The sequence below is a fragment of the Leptodactylus fuscus genome, chromosome 6 (genome assembly GCF_031893055.1).
Source record: "Leptodactylus fuscus isolate aLepFus1 chromosome 6, aLepFus1.hap2, whole genome shotgun sequence".
Lineage (NCBI taxonomy): Eukaryota > Metazoa > Chordata > Amphibia > Anura > Leptodactylidae > Leptodactylus > Leptodactylus fuscus.
This window is the reverse complement of record NC_134270.1, coordinates 76,670,209-76,694,291: the sequence shown is the minus strand read 5'-3', so window position 1 is coordinate 76,694,291 and position 24,083 is coordinate 76,670,209. Positions and strand designations below refer to the sequence as shown.

General features: G+C 42.4%; 1 protein-coding gene across 1 annotated transcript in view; it reads left to right on the top strand.

Annotated features, from left to right (window-relative positions):
* Positions 1–24,083, top strand: part of PRR12 (proline rich 12) — a 69,203-nt gene that overhangs the window by 33,339 nt on the left and 11,781 nt on the right. Inside the window, exons 2-9 of the mRNA XM_075280262.1 lie at positions 4,312–4,424; positions 9,608–9,769; positions 11,057–14,700; positions 14,964–15,489; positions 17,473–17,789; positions 18,993–19,109; positions 20,263–20,396; positions 21,488–23,217. Of these exons, the coding sequence (XP_075136363.1) occupies positions 4,312–4,424; positions 9,608–9,769; positions 11,057–14,700; positions 14,964–15,489; positions 17,473–17,789; positions 18,993–19,109; positions 20,263–20,396; positions 21,488–23,217 (6,743 nt within the window). The remainder of the gene's footprint in view (positions 1–4,311; positions 4,425–9,607; positions 9,770–11,056; positions 14,701–14,963; positions 15,490–17,472; positions 17,790–18,992; positions 19,110–20,262; positions 20,397–21,487; positions 23,218–24,083) is intronic.

Below are 24,083 nucleotides of genomic sequence, written 5' to 3'. Positions count from 1 at the left end.
TTGACACATAGCTGCTGCTGTCTGGACCTGGAATCTGAAGTAGAATTCCCATCTCAACTCCGGTACGAGCTGATCGCAGTGGGAAAAGATGACACAATTCTTTCTGTGTCTGTATTACTATTCCATTCACAGTTTGTACTATTATCTAGTCTTAATGGAGAATACACTAAAAGACAATGATAACAGGCCCAGTTCTTCAGATCAAAACTTTAAAATCAGGTTTTAATATATTACTTTTATGAGGCGTCACTACTGAGATCTGGTACAGGCTCAGTTTTGTCATTGAGATTAGGACATACATGTCCTAAAGGCAGCCCATAAAGCGGGTATGGAGCCATTCAGGGGAGTAGTCGTAGCCCTGGTTGGTCCCCATCCCCTTGCTTTTAGGTGGCCGTAATCTAGCAGAAGTCACGTAAAGAAGGTCCAGGCAGGATAATCCATATGGAGACCTGGTATGGATGAATTATCACCAATACCTAAAATATATACTGACCTACATGGCTAGAATAGGCAGTGGATATGAACATTCATGTTTTTAGTGATGTAAGTCTGGGTAAGGTGTCCTCGATAGCACTTGGCAGCAGGTATGTGGGGTTAGTAGGCCAAAGCACCAATGACTCCTTCATACATGGCTGACGGTAATGGTCAGACAGAAGCAGTAAAGATCCTTTAATTCCTTAACAAGCCAGTGATAGAATTCCTATGAAAGTAACTACACAACAGATTCTGCATCGAATTATACAATATTGATAATCGTATAATATCATTGGAAATAATTAACCAATTTATTTTGAAGTGAGTTTGTAGCATTTTTCTAACTCTGATGGTGACTTGGACTCCACCTCAAACTAAGCCCAACTCCAACTCTACAGCCTTGCTTGGCAGAAATCAGAAGAATATGGCAGCCCTGTGGCTTTAAGCAATAGTAACTGCATAGAGATAAGATAGATTCTCTCTCTCTCTCTCTCTCTCTCTCTCTCTCTCTCTCTCTCTCTCTCTCTCTCTCTCTCTCTCTATCTCTCTCTCTATCTCTATGTTTGCATGTTGCCGTTGTCTTGCACTTGTTTGTCTTTTTGGCAAACCTGTCTTTTATTTGTCACAATTTTTGGAAAACGGAGACATAAGCCACAATATGGCCACGCATTGATGGATCTTGGTGAATCTACGTGCGACTATATTGTACTTTTGTGTATTTCTGCTAGCACATGGATCTCATAAGGTGTGCTTTATTTATCAGCATACTAACTTGGTACTTGTTTCTTGTTATTCTGCACATGGTATATCGCATTTTACCAGTTATTTACCAGGCATCCATGTTTTCCAAGTGACTTATGAAAGACAATAGCGCTGGCATGGGATGCCATTTTGCTTTTATCTACACAAATAGTCCTGGGCTCTAAGTGAGATATTTCTGGCTTTCCCGACTATAATTGCTGCTTTAGCCAGTAGTGCGCTAATAATATCTGAGCTTGAATCTCTTGGCATAGATGGCTGGCACCTCCTGGCTCTTGTTTGGCTGTGTGTAGATCTTTCTGCGTGGGTGAATCACAGTGAATCAGAGTCACTTGGGTGAAGACACTTACTGACTGCTGTCACTGCCTTTGCTCATTGTGATCAAGGGCTTTTCTTGGGATATAATGATTCATGTTCATGTTTAACAAATCCGTTATTACACACGTAGTACCAGACCTTCTACCTAGAACGTGGTTGCTAAGCAAACATCATATTCTTTTCTATAGAGTTGACGCTTCCTGTGGGGTTATATGTCACTCTGCATACTGAGGATGTGGTTTCATAACCGTTAGATCAAATTAGTTTAATCATTTCCTCGATAGTCAAAAATACAAGAGCGAATCGTATTCCCTTGCTTCTTGGGTGCATCTGTTTTTTACACACTACTTTCCTTGACTAGTAAATGATATCTTGGCCTTGTTATTAACCTCTGTGATGGTAGTCAGATTAGATGTCATCCTGCATTAAAGAATGTTAAAGACAGTCTGTCAGCAAGACTGGCCCTAACAAATTAGCAACATTGCTAGACGTATATGTACATATTCAGATGTAGTGGCGTTAACCCGAACTTCTGCAGTTGGTTAAAGTGCTGCAGCGGGATATCTTTTCATACAAGACAACAAATCCATTACAAAGTCTGGTTGGCACTCTCTATTTAAAGATGGGTCTTTGCTGACAGACTCCCTCTAAACTTGATCTGTCGTTGTGACTTAACTTTGTTTAATTCCAGTATCAGAATAAATTCTTTTCTACTTGGTCTTTCGACATTTGTTCATTTTCTACCAGTATGTGTTTGCTGACAGTAAAGGTTTGGTGGCCAGAACTGGGCCAGTCGACCAACTCCTCCTCTGATTCTGACTCCTTCATCTATGGCTGACAGCCACGGTCAGTCAGAAGCACTAAAGATCCTCAAATTCGTTATTAAACCAGTAATTGAATTCCTATGAAAGAAAAACTGTAATAAACTATACATGTCATTATTTAGTACTAGTTAGAAAATTTTTAGTGTTTTTTTTTTTTTTTTTTCAAAAAAAAAAGCTCTTTGTTTCCCCAAAAAAATTGCAGCCTCCAGGACCGAGACTCTGTAGCCCTGCTGATGGCGGCACTATAATACTTTTTTTTAATTTTATTATTGTTCGAGGTTTCCTCACAAAAGACATTGTGGCATATACACAGGATACGCCATAAATGTCTGATAGATGCGGGTCCCAGGCCAAAGCCACCATGCCCTGCTACTTAAACAGACACAGCATAACGTCTGAGCTTTGTGTTGCCTTTTTTTTCCTACAGTATGAAATAACAGTAAGGTGTAGCAGACATTACTATACTTGTCACCTGTATGAGAACTGCCAATACACCAGAGGTTTTCAGTGTAATGGCCATCATCATACAGGTGACATATACTGTATAGTAATAAAACAATATCGACTTCTCTGATTCCTAGCGTTCCAGTTGAGATCTGGTAGTCCCACCAGTCTTTCTTTACTATTGTCGGATAACCCCTGTAAGGGTCAGCACTTTGTTTGCAGTATCGGTTTGGTATCTCTTTAGGTGGGATTACTGGATATGGAATAAGGGTTTTCTGGGACTATGATATTGATCCTTTATCCTTGGGATGCATCATCAATGTAAGATTGGTGGAGGTTCCACATCAGTACACCCACAGATGAGCTGAGGGATTGGACTACAATATTTGGACAAGTGTTCTAGCTTCTCCCCTGCCTACCAAGCTCAGCACTGCGACTCTGCTTGTTGTTGAAGCTTAGCCCCATTGATTTTAAAAGGATTGAGCTGCATCTTGGTCCTATGGACAATGGATGTGACTTCACTGGTCTATGAAAAGTAGGTTGAGCTCACCTAAGAACTGCATACTCTTCAAACATCAGCAGAGATCTTAGGTGTCATATGTTACCAGTTTTAATATTACTGGTCTACGGTATTTTTAAGGACAGGTGACCAATATCATATTCACTAGACAACTTTTTAATTCTACCTTTTTGGACAATCCATTTTTATCAGGCGGTTGTCTCGCTTGACTCTGACCACAGACTGCCAACCTCCACTATTGGAGTTCCGTGAGCAAAACCTGTTTCCTGCAGCGCTACCACAGGTGAAATGAAGCATTGCATAGAACTAGTCAAAATGATTGAGCTGACATTAAACTCTGTCACTGGGAAACTCCATATCACACCAGCCACAGTACATTGTAGGGACTTTATGCTGAGCACCATCATACTTTTAGATGGTTTGGTCATCTTATTGTATAAATATGCCAATGAATCTCAAGTGCAATGGAGGTGTGCCAGAGTCTCAGGATAGAGATGCCTTAAAGGGTCTGACATGCCCATTGCAATGGGCCTCGAATACATAATGGGTTAATATCTGGTTTCCTGTTGATAGACTTCCTTTAATACTTGTACTATACATTTGGGGGTATTAATGCAGGCAGTGTCTCGCTACAATTGGGTTGCTATGCAAATGCCTATGTCTGTGTCACAATGCGACCCAACCCCATCTTTTTCTTCTGTGGTGCTGACCCGAATTTTGGTTTGTGATATTTTCTGTGGATTCACAAATGTAAATAATATATATGTAATTTTTTCCCCACAGTTGTAACTGAAAACTGAAAAGTCTGTTCTATCTTGTATTGGTAATGTTAGCTTTATCAGCATGCCGGGCACAGTCACCTGTGTCAGACATATTTATAGCCAAAAGATTGTGCGTACTGTACAGCCTGAAAGCAATAAGACTGCTGTAAAGGCGGCAATACTAACATGTCATTTCTCTTCTCATTGCTAGCTTGGTCTATGGAAGCTCAAGAGGCTCCCACCCCGAGACCGATATTTTGCACAGACAGGCGTATGCAACACCTCACCCCCTTCAGGGTTACGCCACCAACCACCACCCAGCAGGTAAGGCCTATTTAGGAGTTGGGGACATTTTTTGGGGTGGTATTGCTATCAGTGTTGTATGTGCCAGTGCTTGCAGCTCTTCTACCCCCTGTGATGCCACATTTTACCGATTCACCATCCTCTTCAATGGCCATGTAGGAATGACAGGCATTTCTGTCTGTGGACATTGATGTGAATGTTGATTTTGGGTATGGAGGGTTATGTCTAAACTGAACCAAGACCATAATTTTTTTTTATAGAGGGCATTTTATATAGTAAATGTAGTAGTTCTTTCTTAAATGGGTTTTCCATGTGTTTTGGACCCCATGTGTTATGGGTACTGATACCTATCCATAGAATAAGTCAGTATCGGTTGGTGGGTGTCCAACACCTAAACTCCTCATTGATCAGGGAATTTGGCTGCTGGAAACCATATACAATGTATACGGCTGGAAACACCTCTTCTCTTAATCAAATGAATGGGAAACTGCAGCTTTTCTCCTGTTGTCACCACTGGAGCTGTGTACACTTTAATGGTGACTCTGGGGAACTGCAGCTCTTTTTCTATTTACCTGTATAGGAGCATTTACAGTTGCGCTATTTCTTCCGGGCAATATTGCAATCTATGAGAAAATCACTGTGTTACTATTGAGACCTGCCACATTCTAACTACTGTATTTTTCGGACTATAAGACGCACTGGACTATAACATTTTAGAGGAGGAAAATAGGGGGGAAAAAAATTTGAAGCAAAAAAAATTATAAAATGTTAAAATAATATATGGGAGTTGTAGTTTTGCAACAGCTGCAAGGCCACATTGACAGGTGACCCTACAGCTGTACGGAGATCCATAGAGCGTTTTTTTTTTGCAGGGCCAGATGTACTTTTTAGTTATACCACCTTTTATTTAACCCCTTAGCGACACATGACGTAATTGTACGTCATGGGTCGCATGGGGATGTATGGAGCGAGCTCACACGCTGAGCTCGCTCCATACAGGGCAGATGCCGGCTGTATCATACAGCCAGGACCTGCCACTAACAGCAGCGGTCGGTGCTGTTAACCCTTTACACACTGCGGTCAAATGTGACCGCAGTGTGTAAACGGCGCCGGCGGCACGGGCGCCGCCATGTTTAGCCGATTGCCGCCCTCCTGAACGTCACATGAGGGCGGTGATCGGTTGCTATGACAGCCGGAAGCCTATTGAAGGCTTCCAGGCTTGTCTCTGCACGAGATCTATTAGACGATGCCAGAGGCATCGTCTAATAGAAGTGCTGCGATTTTCCTATTCACTGCAATACTGTAGTATTGCAGTGAATAGTATGAGCGATCAGACCCCCTAGGTTTCAAGGTACCTAAGGGGTCTGATCATAAATGTATAACAAGAAAAAACAAAGTTTTTAAAAGTATTGAAAAAATTAAAAAAAATATAAAAGTTCAAATCACCCCCCTTTCCCTAGATCAGCTATAAAAGTAATTAAAGAACATTAAACATAAACATATTAGGTATCTTCGCGCTCCAAAATGCCCGAACTATTAGAATATTAAAACATTTATCCCGTACTGCGAACAACGTAGCGGCAAAAAAAATAAAAATAGCCAAATAGCGTTTTTTTCAACCCTTTGCCTCCTATAAAAAATTTAATAAAAAGTGATCAAACCATCAGATCTTTCCCCAAATGGTATAAATAGAAACGTCATCTTGTCCCGCATAAAAAGACACCACAACCAGCTCCATACATGGAAATATGAAAAAGTTAAAGGTGTTAGAACATGATGACACAAATTTTTTTTTCTATTTTGCAAAGTTTATCATTTTTTTAAAAGTATCAAAACATTTCAAATACTATATAAATTTGGTATCACCGCATTCGTACTGACACGTAGAACACAGGTAACATGTCATTTGTACCAAATAGTGAACGCTGTAAAAATTAAACCCATAAGAAAATGGCGCAAATGCATTTTTTCTCCAATTGCACCTCATTCTGAATTTTTTTCCAGCTTCCCAGTACATTGCACAGCATATTGAATGGTGCCATTACAAAGTACAATTTGTCCCGCAAACAATAAGCCATCATGTGACTCTGTGAACTGAAAAATGAAAAAGTTATGGCTCTTGAAATGTGAGGAGGGAAAAACGAAAATGTGAAACAAAAAAATGGCCTGGTCCTTAAGGGGTTAAATCAGAGGCAAAACGGTGAAAAAAAACAAAGCACGGCGGTTTGAAAAATATCAGTAGACCGGGCATTTTTGGACACAGGGATTCCTAATGTGTATGTGTTTCACTGTAATTTTCTACTTTTATATGTATTCTAGGGAAAGGAGGTGATTTAGAAGTTTTATTTATTTTATTTTCTTAAAGCTTTTTTTTTTTTTTTTCCACTATTTTATTGCCCCTTCCCCCTAGGTGGTTTGAACCTGCAATTATTTGATTGCAAGTCCCATAGACGGCAATAGAAGTGTATTGCCGTCTATGGGAGATTCTTTACATTACTATTACGGCTGGTCATAGACCAACCGCAATAGTAATATATCTATGACAGGCCAGGGAGCCTTCAGTTGGCTCCCGGCTGTCACCAGAACAGGTCGGCTCCTGCGACCTCGTCGCACAGGAGCCGGCCTGCAACTTTAAAGGTATGGGGGTTTATTTTACACTTAGAATGCATTCTAATTGTGGGCATTAGCTTTGGGCCTCCACGTATAGCGAAGATCCGGTTGCTATGGAGACCGCTCTGCAGCAGAACGGCCGCCATTATTCTTACAGTCCCGGCATCAATTCTTCCCCGGCAATAGAACGGCGGATGCTGGGAAGGGTTTTAGACGCCGGCACAGGTGCCGGGGCCTGCAGCATTGCCACGCTCCTGTCGATGCAGGAACAGCAGCGGCAGGAACATGACCACATTCACACTATAAGACGCACCCTCATTTTCCCCCCAGATTTGGTAGGCCTGTGACTATTTAGAAGGCTTCATTGTATACACTGTATATACAGTACATATACTGAATCAAATGGTTTCTGTGATCTTACTAGATAGAAAACTGAAAGTAAGTACAGCATGCATAGTAAAAGTGTCTGGCTTGTTAAATTATATCTGGACTTGTAATCGTTATTTTGCATATGGGAATACCCAGTTTATTGTTAAATTTAGCAGACTCTATAAGCTTTATAAATAACTGGGCATGGTGTACAAATTCATTGTTGTCCTATATAAAAATAAATAAGAAATGGCATATTTTCCACCACTTCAATGCCGGGCAAATTTCTTTGGTTCAGGACCAGACACATCTTCGGGTTTTTTTGCATCTTTTTTTCAGTGACACATAAGGCTTTATTTTTGGTTTTAGTTTTACATGTTTTTTTTTTTTGTTTGTTTGTTTTTTAATCTGGGAAAATATGTTTTTCCATTTTTTGCTCTTTATTTAAAAGCACAAAGTGCTACTAAACCATTTTTTTTTTAAATAGTTTTCCCTCTCAAATTTTTATTTTGTATTGTGTCATTGGGGTTGGGGCTAGAACCTTTGATGAAGGTGTGGTATTGGCATATTATTTATTTAAATTATTTTACCGTATTTTCCGGACTATAAGGCACATAAAAACCTACGATTTCCTCAGAAATCGTAAGTGCGGCTTATAGTCCGGTGCGGCTTATATATGGATGGAAGCGGCGGCAAAGACTGCGTGCCGCTTCCATACATACATAAAAGGCACCGTAAGGGTGCATTCACACTACCGAACGCCGGCGTGTATCACAGCCGTACACGCCGGCGTTACAGCAGGGCTGCCGGACACTTCCTATTCATTTCTATGGGAGCAGGCATGCGAGCGCTCCCCATAGAAATGAATGGACAGACACTTCCCATTCATTTCTATGGGAGCCGGCATGCGAGCGCTCCCTATAGAAATGAATGGAAAAAAGCAGTCCATTCATTTCTATGGGGAGCGCTCGCATGCCTGCTCCCATAGAAATGAATAGGAAGTGTCCGGCAGCCCTGCTGTCACGCCGGCCTGAAACAGAACGTGAAACTTACCCAGCGGTGCAGGGCGGGCGGGCGGGCATTCAGGCCTCCTCTGCCTCCGATGTTCCGTCCTTCTCCTCCGGCGCTCGCTGATAATGGCCGGGGCGCATGCGCAATATCATAATGCTTCTACTGCGCATGTGCCCTGGCCATTATCAGCTTACGAGCGCCGGAGGAGGACGGAACATTGGAGGAAGAGGAGGCCTGAATGCCCGCCCACCCTGCACCGCTCGGTAAGTTTCACATTCTGTTTCAGGCTTTTATTTTAAAACGGGGGGGGGGGGGGGGGGGGTAGTTTAACCTAACGTTTACGGTTGGGCTCTATCAGCATGATTTTGCTGATAGAGCCCCTCCTCGCCTGCCGAGCGCTTCCAATAGAAGCGGCTGGCACGCGGGGGGGTTAAGCGGCCGCTGGCAAAGTCTGCCTGCCGCCGCTTTCAATAAGATATAATGCGCACCGGACTGCGGCTTATAGTCCGGTGCGCCTTATATATGAACCGAGACGGACTATAAGGCGCTCATGGGCAATGCGGCTTATAGTCCAGTGCGCCTTATAGTCCGTAAAATACGGTACTTTTAATTTTTACTTTTTCCTTTTTAATCCAAGATATAGAGATAAAATTGTTAAAAGCTGCTTAATAAATAATGGACATAGGGGTAATTAAAAAATCTAGTCTATCCTGTCAATATGTGTACATTTTATCAAAGTGCCACAAAGTCATGAACGGGCGGTACAGAAAAGTACAAAAATAGATCTGTGTTTCGCCTCTAGAGGAAGCTATTGACAGGCTGTACTATATTTTTATTAGCCCCTATGTCCATTATATATTGATCTTCTTTTTACAATTTTACCCCTATATTTCCCTCCTGGTTTCGTATTCCTTGTGCTATTTCCTGTATTTGTATGTTCCCCAATGTGATTATGTTGTATGCTTATTTGTTAGGTATTCAATAATCGTGAATTTATTTTATTTGTTTGTGGGCATAAGTTTTAGGAGCTATTTTATATAAAGTGAATTACATTTTGGTCCAGCTTCACCTGCTAGATTAAATGAGACTAAGTTGTCTGAAAAGTTAGTGACCGTTTAAATGATATTTAGCCCAAAAATAAGGTGAACTCTTTAATCTACTATAACCTCTAGTTTTATATTGTAGCTTTATTATTGAATATGTTCTCTTCGTAGGATTGTCGGGATTGTTTGAGACTGGGCTCCATCATGCCAGTAGTGCAACCCCAGACGCATCAGTGATGAATCTCATTTCTGCTCTTGAGTCTCGTGCACCTCAGCCTGGACCCTCTGCTTCATCCCTTCTCTCTCAGTTTCGGACACCTTCATGGCAGACAGGTAAACCCATTATTATGTAATGGTTTTGTTCTACAGGCCGCAAAACAGCTGCTGCATTGTCTAGTCTGAGGTAGTCTGGATTACAGCTGCGCTGTTTGTCTTATTGAATGCAGTGACTGCTGCTTTGCCTCTACTCCATGCTTTACACTGCAGCTGTGCTCCTTCAAATTCAGTACTGTAAATATTAATCACATCAATTGATAAATCTATTTTGCATCTTGCTATGTCAAGTTTTCTGAATACTCTTGTGCAAATGATTTGGATGGACAGAATGAGATGAAGTCAAAGGGGGTTTCCACACTTGGAAATATGGCTGCTTTCTTGCAGAAAGGCCTCCACTTTCCCTTCTCAGGCAGTGGCATCACATCTCTTAGTGACATTGCCATGCCGCGGCTCACATACCATGCGAACAGCAGACATGATGTCACTGTCTGAGAAGAGGAAATTGAGCTCTTTCTGAGAGAAAGCAGCCATGTTGTCTAAACCTGGATAACCCCTTTAATTCAATTTTACATACCTGTTCCACTGCTTAGTGCTGACCTCCTCCCATCCAGGCCACTTGCATTACACATGAAAGATCCTGATCATAAATGGCTGGTATGGTATGCTATTGCCGGCATCTTGGCACCAAAGTGTCACAGCATCCTGGGTGTTGCAGCACGCCTGTTGGAATCGGGCCTGGTTTACATCTGTGTTCGCTATTCTGTTTGGGGAGACCACTTAGGGACCCCCCTAACGGAATACCAAACGCATTAAAAAGCGGTTAGCAGCGAAACCACACAGACCCCATTACAGTCTATGTCTAGTTTTCTGCGCGGTGTCCACATGAGTCATGCAGAGAGAAAAATACTGCAAGCAGCACTTTTCTCTCCGCATGTTTCGTGCGGACACCGAATGGAAACCACATTGACCCCATTATAGTCCGTGTGGTTTCTTCTAACCACTTTTTAATGCTGATTTTTATCCACTGCACTCTGAACTTGAGCGCTGGAGATCAGTGAGAGTTGATTTGTCCTTTTATTTCTTTTTTTAAGTTAAATCATGGACAACCCTATTAAAGAGAAGGTAATGGTGCTTGACAGTGTCAGACTATTGAATATATGATTAGCTGGAAAGAGTTTGAGACAACGACCTCTTACCACCAGTTTACTAAATATTTCCCTATATGAATGATGGGAGTAAAATTAGACTACATGAGTTACTCCAAAGTATCTGTATATAGTGATGATTTACTCTTTATCTGGTTCATTGTTTTCTTATGGCTTTTTTTTCTTTCTTGGTTTACAGCCATGCACACCCCTGCCCCAGCAGAACTTTTTATATCTGGAGCCATTCCAGGATCCGGTACATTTCCTTCATCATCTGCCCTTTCTGCTTACCAGCACCCAGCATCTTTCAGTGGTAGAAGCTTTCCTGTAACATCTTCACTAACGCTTCAAGATGCAACATTTAGCCCCACTTCAAATGGACTCCTTTCTCCTCATGATCCTCTCCTCCATATAAAGTCATCCCAGTCTTCAGTTCCATCTTCCCTCAGTTTTGACCGACTTGGCAGCACTGTATTAGGCACTGGACTTCCATCTCAGAGCTCAGCCTATCGCAGTGCCCAAGAGTCGGCTTCACGACACCTTCCCTCCCAGTTCAATCTTCTCTCCTCCTCCCTTGGTCCTTCTGAACAAACATCCCAGCTCTACAACGCTTCTGTGTTTTCAAGCTCTCCAGCTTCTTCAATTGAAAGAGCAATGCCTCGACAAGACAGCGTTATTAAGCACTACCAGCGGCCCTCCAGTGCCCAGTCCCAGCTACCGTCTGCAGCAGCTGCTGCTCACTCCTTGCAGCATTATTTAAGCTGTGGAGGTAGTTACCAGCAAATGCAACATCGTTCCAGCCTGTCCTGCAGTCCGCTTGGTGATCAGTCTCCTGTCAGTAGTGAAGGGTCACAGCAGAAAAACTCACAAGCGCGCCAAGAGCAGTCTCAAAGCTACAGACCAATCATTCAGTCCCCGGGTTATTCAACATCTTCCTCTTCCAACAAGTCCAAAAGCTATTCAGCTTCTAGGCAGACTCCTCGATCTACCGCCACTCCAAAGTGCCAAAGTATTGCATCCACAGGACAGACACACAACTATTCCTCATCCACTCCAAAGCCCAGCTCTGTTATTGCTAGCCAGTCTCAGGCTTACTCCCCTGGACAGCCGCAGAATCTTCTTTCTATGTCCCAGTCACAAAACTATGCTGTAACTCAGTCACAGAACCTTTCAGCAGTCACTCAGTCACAAGGCTTTACATCTAGTCAGGCCCAAGATCTTACCAGTGGGAGCAAATCACAAAGCTATACAACAAGCCAATCTCAAGGCTTGCAGACATGTGTGAGCCAGAATCAAACCTACTCCCCTGAGCATTTGCAAGGGTTGTCATCCGTGGGCCAGATTCCAAGTTACAGTGTCCAAACAGAGTCTCATGTGTCTGCCAGCCAGGCTCCTAGTTATGTCCCTGCTCATTCACAAGGTTTACCAACTGCCAGTCCTTCTCTAAGCTACAGTACTGGCCATTCCCCAGCCATGTCTAGCCATGCCCCGTCAATTGGGTATTCTTCAGTTAGTCATGCACAAAATTTATCTGATTCCAGTCCTTCACAGATCATTCGTCCTCTTCAGTCCCCTTCATCAAGTCGTTCTCAAAGTGTTGCTTCTCCTGGACAGTCTCAAAAGTATTTGACATCAGTACTTTCACCGTCATTCATGCAGGCGTCACACTCGCAAAGTTACCAAAACTCCCAACCCACCCTAGAAAGAACACCTTCCTACAGCAAACCCAAATCTGATTCAGACCTACTGTCCACTGAAAGGACAGATGATGAAGACTTCCTTATTCAGCACCTATTACAGTCACAAAGTCCCCCTCGAGTCTCCTCCGAAAGTCTTGTGGAATGTGAGGAAAGATCTAGTAAATCAATGGGCTATGAGATGAGCAAAACAGAGGAAAGATATCATCTGCAAAGTGTTATAAGGACTAACTCAAATTTGGACAACCAAGGATTAGAATTATCGCTTCAGAGTTTAAAAGACAAGAAAAAACCTGATCGGCATAAGGACTATGCGAACACAAGGTCAACTCCAGAATCTTTGGGAACGTCTGTTGTCCATTATAGTCATCAGACCGGTCCCATGGATTCCTTCACTCAGGACATTAAAAAGTCAGTAGATCACCTACCACACATGGACACCTCAAGTAAAGACTTGAACTCTGCGCATTCATACATGCAAAAGACTCCTGAGCATGCATCACAGGCTCACAGAATGGTGGCTGAGAGTCAGTCAATGGAGACTCACAACATGCTCCAAAGCCAGCAAGGCACTCCAATGATGATGGATACATCTCCTGATCTGCCACTTTCTCTTACCCACCAGCCAACTACTCAACAGTCACAACTTTTGCAGTCTGTTCTCACTCATACCCAGAGTCAAATGCAGGCACACCAGAGAAAAGTACAGACACCCATGGATGTACACCTTTTGGAACCCCAGAGGATCCAAGCTGAAGCACAATCTCCACAGCTACAGATGCAGCTGCAGTCACAGGCTCTGGAGGCACATTTACAGTCACAACAAATGCAGGCTCATGTCCGCTCTCAGTCCCTGGAAGTACATTCTCGTTCTCAGTCGATAGAGGCACAGTTGATGGACTCCCACCAAATGCAGGCAGACCAGCAATCCCCTCAGCTCCAGGCACAACTCCAATCTGAGCGCATGCAGGCAGAAATGCAGCCTGAAAGGATGCAGGCTTCACTTCAGTCTGAAGCCATGGAAGTACTCCCCCAAAATGATGCAATGCAGGCATTATCTCGTCCTCAAGAAATCCAGGACTTTTTGGAGCCTGACCTGAATTTGGAAACACATTTGGGCCAGAGTGGTCCTGTGCAGGGTCAGCAACACCTCATGAATGATGCAGGGGACCCCTTGCGTTTAGATCCAGAGTCCTCCCAACAGGTGCCTCAAGCACAGATGGAGCCTAAGGATCAATTTGATAGCCCTAGTCCACAAGGATCCAAGCAGCGGTTTGTTCCTTTGACCTCAATCTGTTTTCCTGATTCCCTTTTGCAGGATGAAGAGCGAAGTTTTTTTCCTGGCATGGAAGATATGTTTTGTCCACCACCTTGTGGAAATGATGAGTTCCCCAAGTCAAGCTGTGGTGGTGATGATGGCTCCCAGAGTATGGATAGAAATGATGCTATGAAAAATAGTTATGAAATGATGCAGTCTAGCCAAGGTTATTCAGGTTACTGCACTTCTGAAAGTAATGACAATCAGCAAAATGTTCATCTAGGCCTGGACTCAGTATCTGTAAAACACGAGTTACCCTCTACTGTCAATACAGAGCAATTAGGACTTATTCAATCAAGCCATGGACAGCAATCCTCAGAAGTAAAACCTGGCCTAACCTCACCCATATTCTGCTCTTCCAAACCCAAAAAATTACTCAAGACATCATCTTTTCATTTACTGAAGAAGAGAGAACCCTCTTTTCAGCCTCCCAAGAAAAACTATGCCCAGGAATATGAGTTTGAAGATGATGAAGATAAAGAGGATGTTCCTGCAGATATACGATTAAATAGTCGTAGGTTGCCTGATCTTCTCCCTGATCTTATCTCTAGTTGTCGTACTAGGCCTAACATCAGTCCTATGGGTGATATTGATTTTTGTCCCCCGAGTATGGATGGACCAAAGCGACGAGGCCGGAAACCTACAAAACCTAAAAGAGAGGGACCCCCAAGACCCAGAGGAAGACCAAGGATCAGACCACTAGTAGAACCTCATGTATTAGGTCATGATGGTATTAGAAAGCCTCGTGGAAGAGGTAGAGGGAGAGGCAGGAGGATAAGCGATGAAGGAAGGGAGAGTATGCCAATGGAGCCACTGAAACCACTAAAGGTATGTGGATTATTTTTCCACAAACTGTAAATGGAAACATTACAAGTTAATATACACTAGCAGATATTGAATGGACGTCGCACATTGTTTTTTTTTTTCTTTTTGTCTATTGTATATAAAGCTTTAAATGGACATGTATGTCATATTTTTATTTTATTTTGTTTTATTTATTTATTTTTTGATAATATAGCAGCTGGTTAATAAGTTGATCAATTTCCCAAAGTTCATAGGCTCACACTGTGCCTTTATATCTCTTTGGGCAGATCAAACTGCAAGTGCCAAAAGGGAACAATACAATGCAGATGGATCAAGCTGAGATGCTTCCTCCTCCCCAGGAGAATGCTTTGGACAACAGCCAGACACGGGAGAAGATCAAACAGAAGATCAGAGAGGTAGAAGAAAAGCAACCAGAAATAAAATCAGGCTTCATGGCCTCCTTTTTGGATTTCCTAAAGTCAGGAAAGAGGCAACAGCTGCCCACAGCCAACACCAGCCCCTCAAAGAACCGACCACCATCTGCCCAGCAGCCTTCACAAGCTTCGTTTGGTATGGCTTCTCAAATGCTGTCTGGGCCTCTAGACTCAACGGAGAGTGATAGTTTGGTTATGAGCTGTACCAGTCCTTGCAAGAGATTGGATGATGAATTAAAACGGAATTTGGAGACCCTGCCTTCCTTTTCTTCAGATGAGGAGGACTCTGTTAGCAAAAATCAAGATCTACAAAAGAGCATTTCTTCAGCCATCTCTGCTCTCTATGATCCTACTGACCGAAAAGAGTCAGAAAACACAGGTCAGTTAATGCATTATTGTTATATGCCCTTAAGTAAATTTGACTATTCCATTTCACTAAGTTAAAGGGAGCCTATCACCACCCCTACATACTTTAAACTGCTCCCATAGTGCTTTAGATTCTGTTGGTAGAATACAAACCATACCTTTCTTAATTTTCAGAGCCCCTGGGATGTGGAAAAAAAACAAACACTTTTATTCTTTATTCAAATGAGGATGTTGGAGCACAGGGGGCGTTTTCTTCAGCCACTGAGCACTGCTGCATCATCACTAAACTCATCCCATCCTGCATTTAGCTTGTCCCCCTGGGCTGTGTGAAATTCTTTTGAATGCAAAGTTTGCTTAAGTAGTCCCGGGTGTGCTGGAACATACTGAACATTCACCATCTCTAGGCTCCGCCCTATACCCAAAAGAAAAGGAGAGGCTTCTTCTCTTCTGAGTATAGAGCAGAACAAACAGATGGCACATGCTCTGTATTATATATTCAAGCACACCCAGAGCTACATGAGCAAACTTTGAATTTAAAAGAATTTTACTATGGCTCTCCATGATGTTGGAGCAGTGGAAGAATCAACTGATACTGCCCAGGGGAATGAGCTAAATGCAGGATGGAGTGTTTAGAGGTGATGCAGAAGTGTTCAGTGCCTGAAGGAAATGCCTCCTGTGCTCCAAGGTCCTTATTTGAATAAAGATTAAAAGTGCATATTCTGTGCATCCCTGGGGCTCTGAAACATAAGAAAGGTATAATTTTTATTCTGCTAACAGCATCTACAGCACTATGGGAGCAGTTAAAAGTAGCTCAGGGCGGTGATAGAGTCCTTTTAAATCTGAAGCACGTCTAGACAGATTCTTAAAGATAATCTGTCACCTGTTCTGAAATGTATTTGTCTTTTAATAACTGTTCTGAATCATCTTTACTTATAACTTTGGGTTGTTACAGCCCTTTCTTATTCTTACTAGAAATTGGAGCAGCCAAATAGGCATTACGAGCTTGGGGTGTGTCCCTGCAAAGGCTGGCATTTTTGGCACTATTGAAACATGGAGTTTACAAGTATTTACTACAACAAACACGTCAGAGAAGGTTGCAGCAGACACATGTGGCTCTTTTTGTATTTATTCATGCTGTGGTTTGTTTTCATTCAGTTACCAGCATGTCACCACCAGCAGTGGCGTGTGTACTTCATAATTATGGGTTTAAGAAGAATTGACTGGAGGATCTGTTACCCGTAGGGGGCATTTGCACTACCATTGCCAATGTCCATTGCTGTCTTCCCTTATGCACGACTTTATCTGTTGTTACACAAGTAATCAAACATGACGGAAGATAGCCTCCATCTTGTTGTTTACATTAGTGTGAAAGGGAACAGACACAGAATCAGTCTGTGCCAGTTTAATGTCCGTTGCTGTCTTTCTATGACGGAAGACAGCAATGGACTTTGGCAACGATAGTGTGAACTATCCCCTTGGGTCTGATCATGTGACATTAAATAACAGTAGTGTGAACCCACTACCAGTGTATTAATATCGGTTAGGGCGGGTTCACCCCTGCTCCCGATCTACTCTTTGTGGGTTTCTGTTTTCTGACCTCGAGAAACTGGACAGGAGAAGGAAACCAGCAGTCAGTTTTCAAACCTAGTCACTTGAATGGGTTTGTAAAGTGTCCGCTCGTGAGCATCTTGTGCCTCTCCATGGCAAAACCATTTTTTTTTAACCAGACACAAAGTCCTGCATGTCTGACTTTGTGTCCGGTTTAAAAAACTGGTTTCGCCGCGGAGAGGCACAAGACGCTCACGGGCAGACACTTTGCAAACCCATTTAAGTAAATGGGTTTGAAAACTGCCTGCCGGTTTCCGTCTCCTGTCCAGTTTCTCGGGCAGAAGACGGAAACCTGCAAAGTGGAGACCGGGTGCAGGTTTGGACCCGCCCTTACAAGCATATGTCCATGTTCTCAAAAGCCTTTTTTTTTTTTTCCTATCCTCTTAAGCACCTGCCGTTGTAGAAGAGAAGGTGGCAAGTCCTGTGCCTTCTGAACCTTCATCACAGCCAGAACCACCTGTTGCAGTTTCACCACCATCTCCGCAAGAAGCTCCAGCTCCTCCTCCTCCTGAAGAACCTCCAGCCCAGTCATCTCCTGAGCAGGAAGAACCAGAAGATACCAGACCTCTACACTTGGCCAAAAAGCAGGAGACAGCTGCTATTTGTGGAGAGACTGATGATGAAGATGTTGAAAGTAGTGGCGAGGGTATCTTTAGAGAGCGAGATGAGTTTGTTATTCGTGTGGAGGACATCCAGGCACTAAAGGTAGACTTGACTAACTTGAATACATTCTACACAAAAAAAGGTGCAGAAAAGGAAGACTTAAAGGGATCCTATCATTCAGACGAAATTTTTTCTAAGTACCACGTCAGAGTAGCCCAAAATACCTTTCGTTGTCTTCTCCGTGCCGCTGTTCGCCTACAATCCCGGATCTTGTCTGTATGTAAATTAGCTCTCTCGCAGCACTGGGGGCGGGCCCCTGCGCTCAGACAGCACTGGGGGCATCCCCAATGCTGCGAGAGAACTCTCTCCAGTGCTGCCTCCTGTTCTTCAGCATAATCATCTTCAGCCTCTTCTTCCGGCGGTGGCTTGTAACTTCTAAGGCCTTCGGCCTTGGGCAGAACAGACTGCGCATGCCCATAGGCCATGAGAAAATGTCCGCTTGCATAGTATTGTAAGTGGCCATGTTCTCGGGGCATGTGGGCATGTGCAGTCTGCTCTGCCCAAGGCCTAGAAGTAAGAAGACACCGCCAGAAGAAGAGAATGAAGAGTCCGTTCCTGACGAAGATGGAAGCGGCGCCGGAGAGAGTTCTCTCTCAGGATTGGGGCCGCCCCCAGTGCTGTCTGAGCGCTGGGGCCTGTTCCCAGTGCTGTGACAGAGCTAATTTACATACTGACAAGAACCGGGATTGTAGGCGAACAGCGGCGCGGAGAAGACAACAAAAGGTAGGAGAAGAATAGCCTTTCTTAAGGCTATTTCGACGTGGTACTTAGAAAAAATGTCGTCTGAATGATAGGATCCCATTAAGTAACTCTTTTGTGTTACAGCATTCACCATACTTGAATAATGTTTTTAATTTCTAGTTAAGGCATTTTTAGACCTGTTTGACTGAAGCATCAGAAGAGTTAGGCCTGGTTCACATCTGTGTTTGGTATTCTGTTCGGGGAGTCCGCTTTGGGAACCCCCTGAATGGAATATCGATCGCATTAAAAATCGGTTAGCTAAGAAACCACACAGAGTACTGCAAGCAGCACGTTTCTCCGCTTGATTTGTGCAGACACAGTGCAGAAAACAAACGGACCCCATTATAGTCTGTGGGGTCCTTGTGGTTTATAAGCTAACTGCTTTTTAATGCATTCGGTATTCTGTTTGAGGGGTCCCCAAGCAGACTCTGCATTAATGCGTGTATTCTTAAACTGTATATTGATTTTTTTTTTTTTCCTTTTTGTTTTATTTGTTATCTTTAGCTTGCATTGCAGACTGGGCGGGAGCCACCTCCAATATGGCGGGTACAAAAAGCTTTATTGCAGAAATTCACTCCTGAAATAAAAGATGGACAACGCCAGTTCTGTGCCACTAGTAATGTAAGTTACTCTATGAACTCTGACATCATGCCTGGTAATCTTGTCAAGTCAGAACCAAAGATACTATAGAACGGGTTTCCTTAAAAGTCTGTTGGAAATGAAAGAGTGCATTCTGTTCAGACCACCATAGATAGATCACCATCACTCATGGTCTGTAGCATATCATCTGGGAAACAGATTGACTGACTTCACTTAAAGAGGACCTGTCACCATTCCTAACATAACTCTGCATTTCAATGAATGAATTAACAACTAGCAGTTCTTATTGCACTTGTTAAAGGGGTGTGTCCATTAGTGGCAGATTGTCAGGAGAGCCTGTACCTCATGAGTACACCATACTCTTTATTCATAGTGATGATATAACATTGCAGCTATGAACCTGCTTTCACTGGTGCCGTTCACTAGTACCGTTTCCCACTGTTAGAAGGGTGTTCCTGATAGTCTAGCTGGGCTGTGAGGAACGCCCCCCTGACAGTACTCGTCCATAGCCCTGTACTGTTAAAAGGGGCGTTTCTTACTGCTCAGCGATGACACTAAGCTGTGAAGAACGTCCTTCCCAGTACTAGTCTATGGACGAATACCGTCACCAATATCTTCAGCCCCGTGCACATAGCTGGAAAGCCGACAGTGCAATGAACTCAGCGCACTGTCGACTTTCTAGTGGTATATAAAACTGCATGTGCCTGAGGACGTGAAAGGTCCTCTTTAATAGTCCTCTCTTCCCTACACCACATTCAGGTACAGGTACTGTAAAAGGTTGTAAGGCCTATCCGCATAATACTGCAATACAGAATTATTTCTGCTAATAGAACTTGAACATGTTTAAGTTCTAATACAATCTAATATATACCTTATCAATAAGAACCCTTTCTATAAAATAATACATTTATCCAGTAGGGTTAACACAAACAAATAAGAGGCTAAATAAACTTACCTCCAAAATGATACCATTGCAAAGTACAGTTCACCCTGCAAAATCATAAGCCTGTAACCAGTGGGAAAAAAAACAATCTCTAGTGTGAACACCCCAAGTATTTTTCTTAACAAGGCTTCCAGATGAAGTGGTTTGGAGACACTGGCAATAATGATGATCTAAAATTATGTTTTGTATGACTACTTGAATTATAATGTTGCTTATTATTTTTAATTTTAGTATTTGGGATATTTTGGAGATGCCAAAAACCGCTACCAGCGACTGTACGTCAAGTTCCTTGAGAATATCAACAAAAAGGACTATGTGAGAGTATGTTCTAGAAAACCCTGGCATCGTCCTTTGCAGACCATGAGGTAACTTGTTCCATATTTTCAGGTTTTAAGAGCAGTTATTTGCTTTCATGTAAAGTCATGCAAGCCCAGGGTTTACAATACAGGTAACTTAAGATTTTCATAGAGGTGATGAGCCAGCTCATTAGTAGGTGGGCTCTAAAAATACAGGTATACTTAGTATCTGAACCATGAAGGATAATTGGAGAGTAGATAAAAGGAAATGTTTCATCGAGTTCCTCTGGTGTGTGCAGATTATAGACCATTAGGAAGGTGACTTTGACAAGTATCCTCTCTATGAGACTTCCATGCTGATCAGAAGGTCTGATGTTGCAGCAGTTTGGCAGCAGAATTATGTGTGTCATATTCTCCCTCTTAGTAATAGATTATGTGACTCCTGAGCACTCTCCAAGAATGACCTGGTCTGACAGAGTCAATTTTAATCAATTAGAACCAGAAAATACCCCAAGAACAGAATGCTAGCCAAAAACTCAAACAACAAATAGTAATAATCACACAAACCAAAAATTAGAGCAAGAGAAGAATAATGCAAAAATATAAATTTATTAATAATATATTAACATCAAAAGGCAAATATAACAACAAAATACAGTACAACACTGAAAGCAGCAGTCAGATTTAAAATATAGTCTATACAACATCAGCGGGAGAGATTCCAAAAACATCTGGGAGGACTAATGAATAAAAGGTATGTCTGGAATAGCCTTTCTAAAGGTTATGCGAATATATGCTTAGTTAAAAATCACTGTAGCCAATGATTCCCTTAAAAGGACAGTTATGCTGGGCATAGGGGCATTTCGCCCTGTTCCAAATAACAAATATTCAGTCATTATTGGAACATTTTCTTTTTTTTAAACCTTTTTGGCTACATGGCTTGTTGATTGTACACAAAGGAAAAACCTTCTATGACTCACCTTCAGTGAATGCAGACCGGTAGTTTATAATGCTACAAAATACAAGTAGATTGACATTGTTCTTATGTATGTTAACTATCCAGTACCTGGCTTTATTTGTTATCTGGAGGCTTAATCTGGTAATGCAGAACGTGATGCAGATATTTCTCTAATGCTGATATCGTTCTGCATCTCTTACAGGAGGCAAAGTCAAACAAAAGCACCTGGAGCTAAAAGTCCGGTGGCCGTGACGAAGTCAGAGAAGTGTGATAAACCAGATCGCTTAGTCAAAATGGAGCTGGTGCAAAAACCTGAAAAGACAGAGGTTGGAGAGAAGACAGACAGACCAGAGAAGCCTGACAATGTTGAAGAAGAGGAGAATATTGAAAAGAATGAAGCTGTTCGCAATTCTGAAAAAGCAAATATAGTGGAAGACCAAGAACAGCAAAACCTTGCAACCAGTATAGTAAAGGAAGGGGCTACTGTAGAAATGGAAAAAGGAGAAAAAGCTGATCCAGTGGAAAAGACAGAGCCCTTGCTTCAGAATGACAGTGAACTTCTGGTTGAGGCTACTGAAGTTTGTGAGCCAGTAGCAAAGAAGGATAAAATTGGGGTTGTGGTGAAAACAGATAAAGCCGAGACAGTAGTCAAGGCAGAGAAGACTGAGCCTGCGGCAAAACCAGAAAAGACTGAACCTGCATTGACACCTGAAAAAGTTGAACCAGTGACAAAATTGGAAAAACTAGACACAGCTGTAAAAACTGAAAAAACCCTACAAGTGGCAAAACCTGAAAAACAAGAAATTGTTCCAAAGACTGAAAGAATTTCATCTGCTGGAAGGCAAGAAAAGTTGGAACCAGGTACAAAGACTGAGAAAGTTACCACAGGTGGTAGACAGGAGAAGCCAGAAAACATCTTAAAGACAGAAAAGGTTTCCACTGCTGGGAGACAAGAAAAATCTGAACGTAATATAAAACAAGAAAAAAGTGTTCCAGTCACAAAGCAGGACAAAGTAGAACCTGTTGTAAAGCCTACAACTCCTGTAAGACAAGAGAAGATGGACACTACAGTCAAAGCAGAGAAAACCATTATGGTGGTCAAGCCTGATAAGACGGAACTAAAGCCAGAGACAAAAATGGAGACCTCCCGAAAAACTCTAAAGACTGAAAGTCATGGGAAACTGCCTTTGCCAACAGAAAAGCCAGCGAAAGATGTGGCATTGGAGGTACCAGAGAAAGAGGAAGTGGTGAAGAAGACTGAAAAACCTGAAGTGCCCAGTAGAGTGGAGCAGAATGAAACCTCAAAGCGACAAGCTAAGCCAGAACCAATGGAGCAAACCACAAAATGTGACGTACCAAACAGATCTGAAGGAGAGATATCACAAGAAAAAGCAATGAAAACTGAAAAAGGAGATAAAAGTTCAAAGAATGACAAACCTGCAAAGACTGAGCGCTCGGACAAAATTGGGAAGATGGAACGTCCAGAAAAACCAAACAAGACAGAAAGAGCTGATCGATCTCCAAGGTCAGACAGAGCAGAAAAAACAACCAAGGTTGAGAAGCCTGATAAACCTGTTCGTGCTGAGCGATCTTCTAAAACTACAAGAACAGACAGGCCTTCAAAAATGGACAAGTCTGAAAGGCCGGAGAAAATGCCCAAATTAGAAAGAATGGAAAAATCACCAAAGCTTGAAAAAGTGACAAAAAATGACAAAGTTGAGAAACCTGTCAGAACTGAGAAAATTGAAAAGCACGTAAGGGTAGAAAAACCAGAGAAAGTAGAACCAACACCACCTAAAGTAGCACTGAAACCGAAACAGAAACCCACAAAAGTAAAGGCTGAACCACCTCCGAAGAAGAGGAAAAAATGGCTGAAAGAGGTGGCATCATCCTCCGATTCTGACTCTTCCCCTGACCAGCAAAGTGAAGAGGGTGAGATGGTGGTTGGGAAATTTACAATTTATATGAGTAGCCAATAAGCTAAATCTAGATGAAACGTGACTACACTCTTGTCTTATCATTTTAGGAAAATGTCAGAGTGGTAACGTTTCTTATCAGCATCAGTATTGTCTAGTTTACACAACAGCCTCTGTTTCCGCCCTGTGAACTAACCCTAAGGAAACATCACTAAGTAGTCTGTTCCAGTAGGCATGCTCCTTTCCATCTGTCCCTTACCAAATGGATTTTAGTATAGTGGACATATGGGAGAGAGTGTAACTACAAGGCCTGAACAAAAAGTGTGTCATATTTTATCTTGGAAACATATAGGTCTGCACTGGAACTGTACAAACAAATGTATAAGACATATTTTATTAAGACATTGCACAGATAAAAATTGGAGCAGTGCGAATAAATACATAGGCACACATAACGTTACGAGGTCGCTATTTATGCAGTTAAACCAATACTTCCATGCATAAACACTGAAAACAATGGGAGTATTTTTGAAAGCAGATTTTGAAGTGGAAAATGTCTTTACAATGCTCTAAAAATGCAGTGTGAACATACCCCAAAAGATGTGTGCAAATACCTAGCATCTTTATAACAGGCTTGATTCACTTAACAGTTAATACAACTCTTAGTGGCACTGGTGGGACCTAAAGGGGTTTTCCGGCCCTACTATATATTGATGACCAATATTTCTGATAGGTCATCAATGGGGATGCAACACCCCTGGGCCCCTTGCCAATAAGTTGTTGAAGAGAAAACTGCATTTGGACAAGCATTGTGGTCTCTTAACTGAAAGCAAAGCACAGCGTTGAACATTGTAGTGGCTGTGCTTGGGTTTACAGCTAATC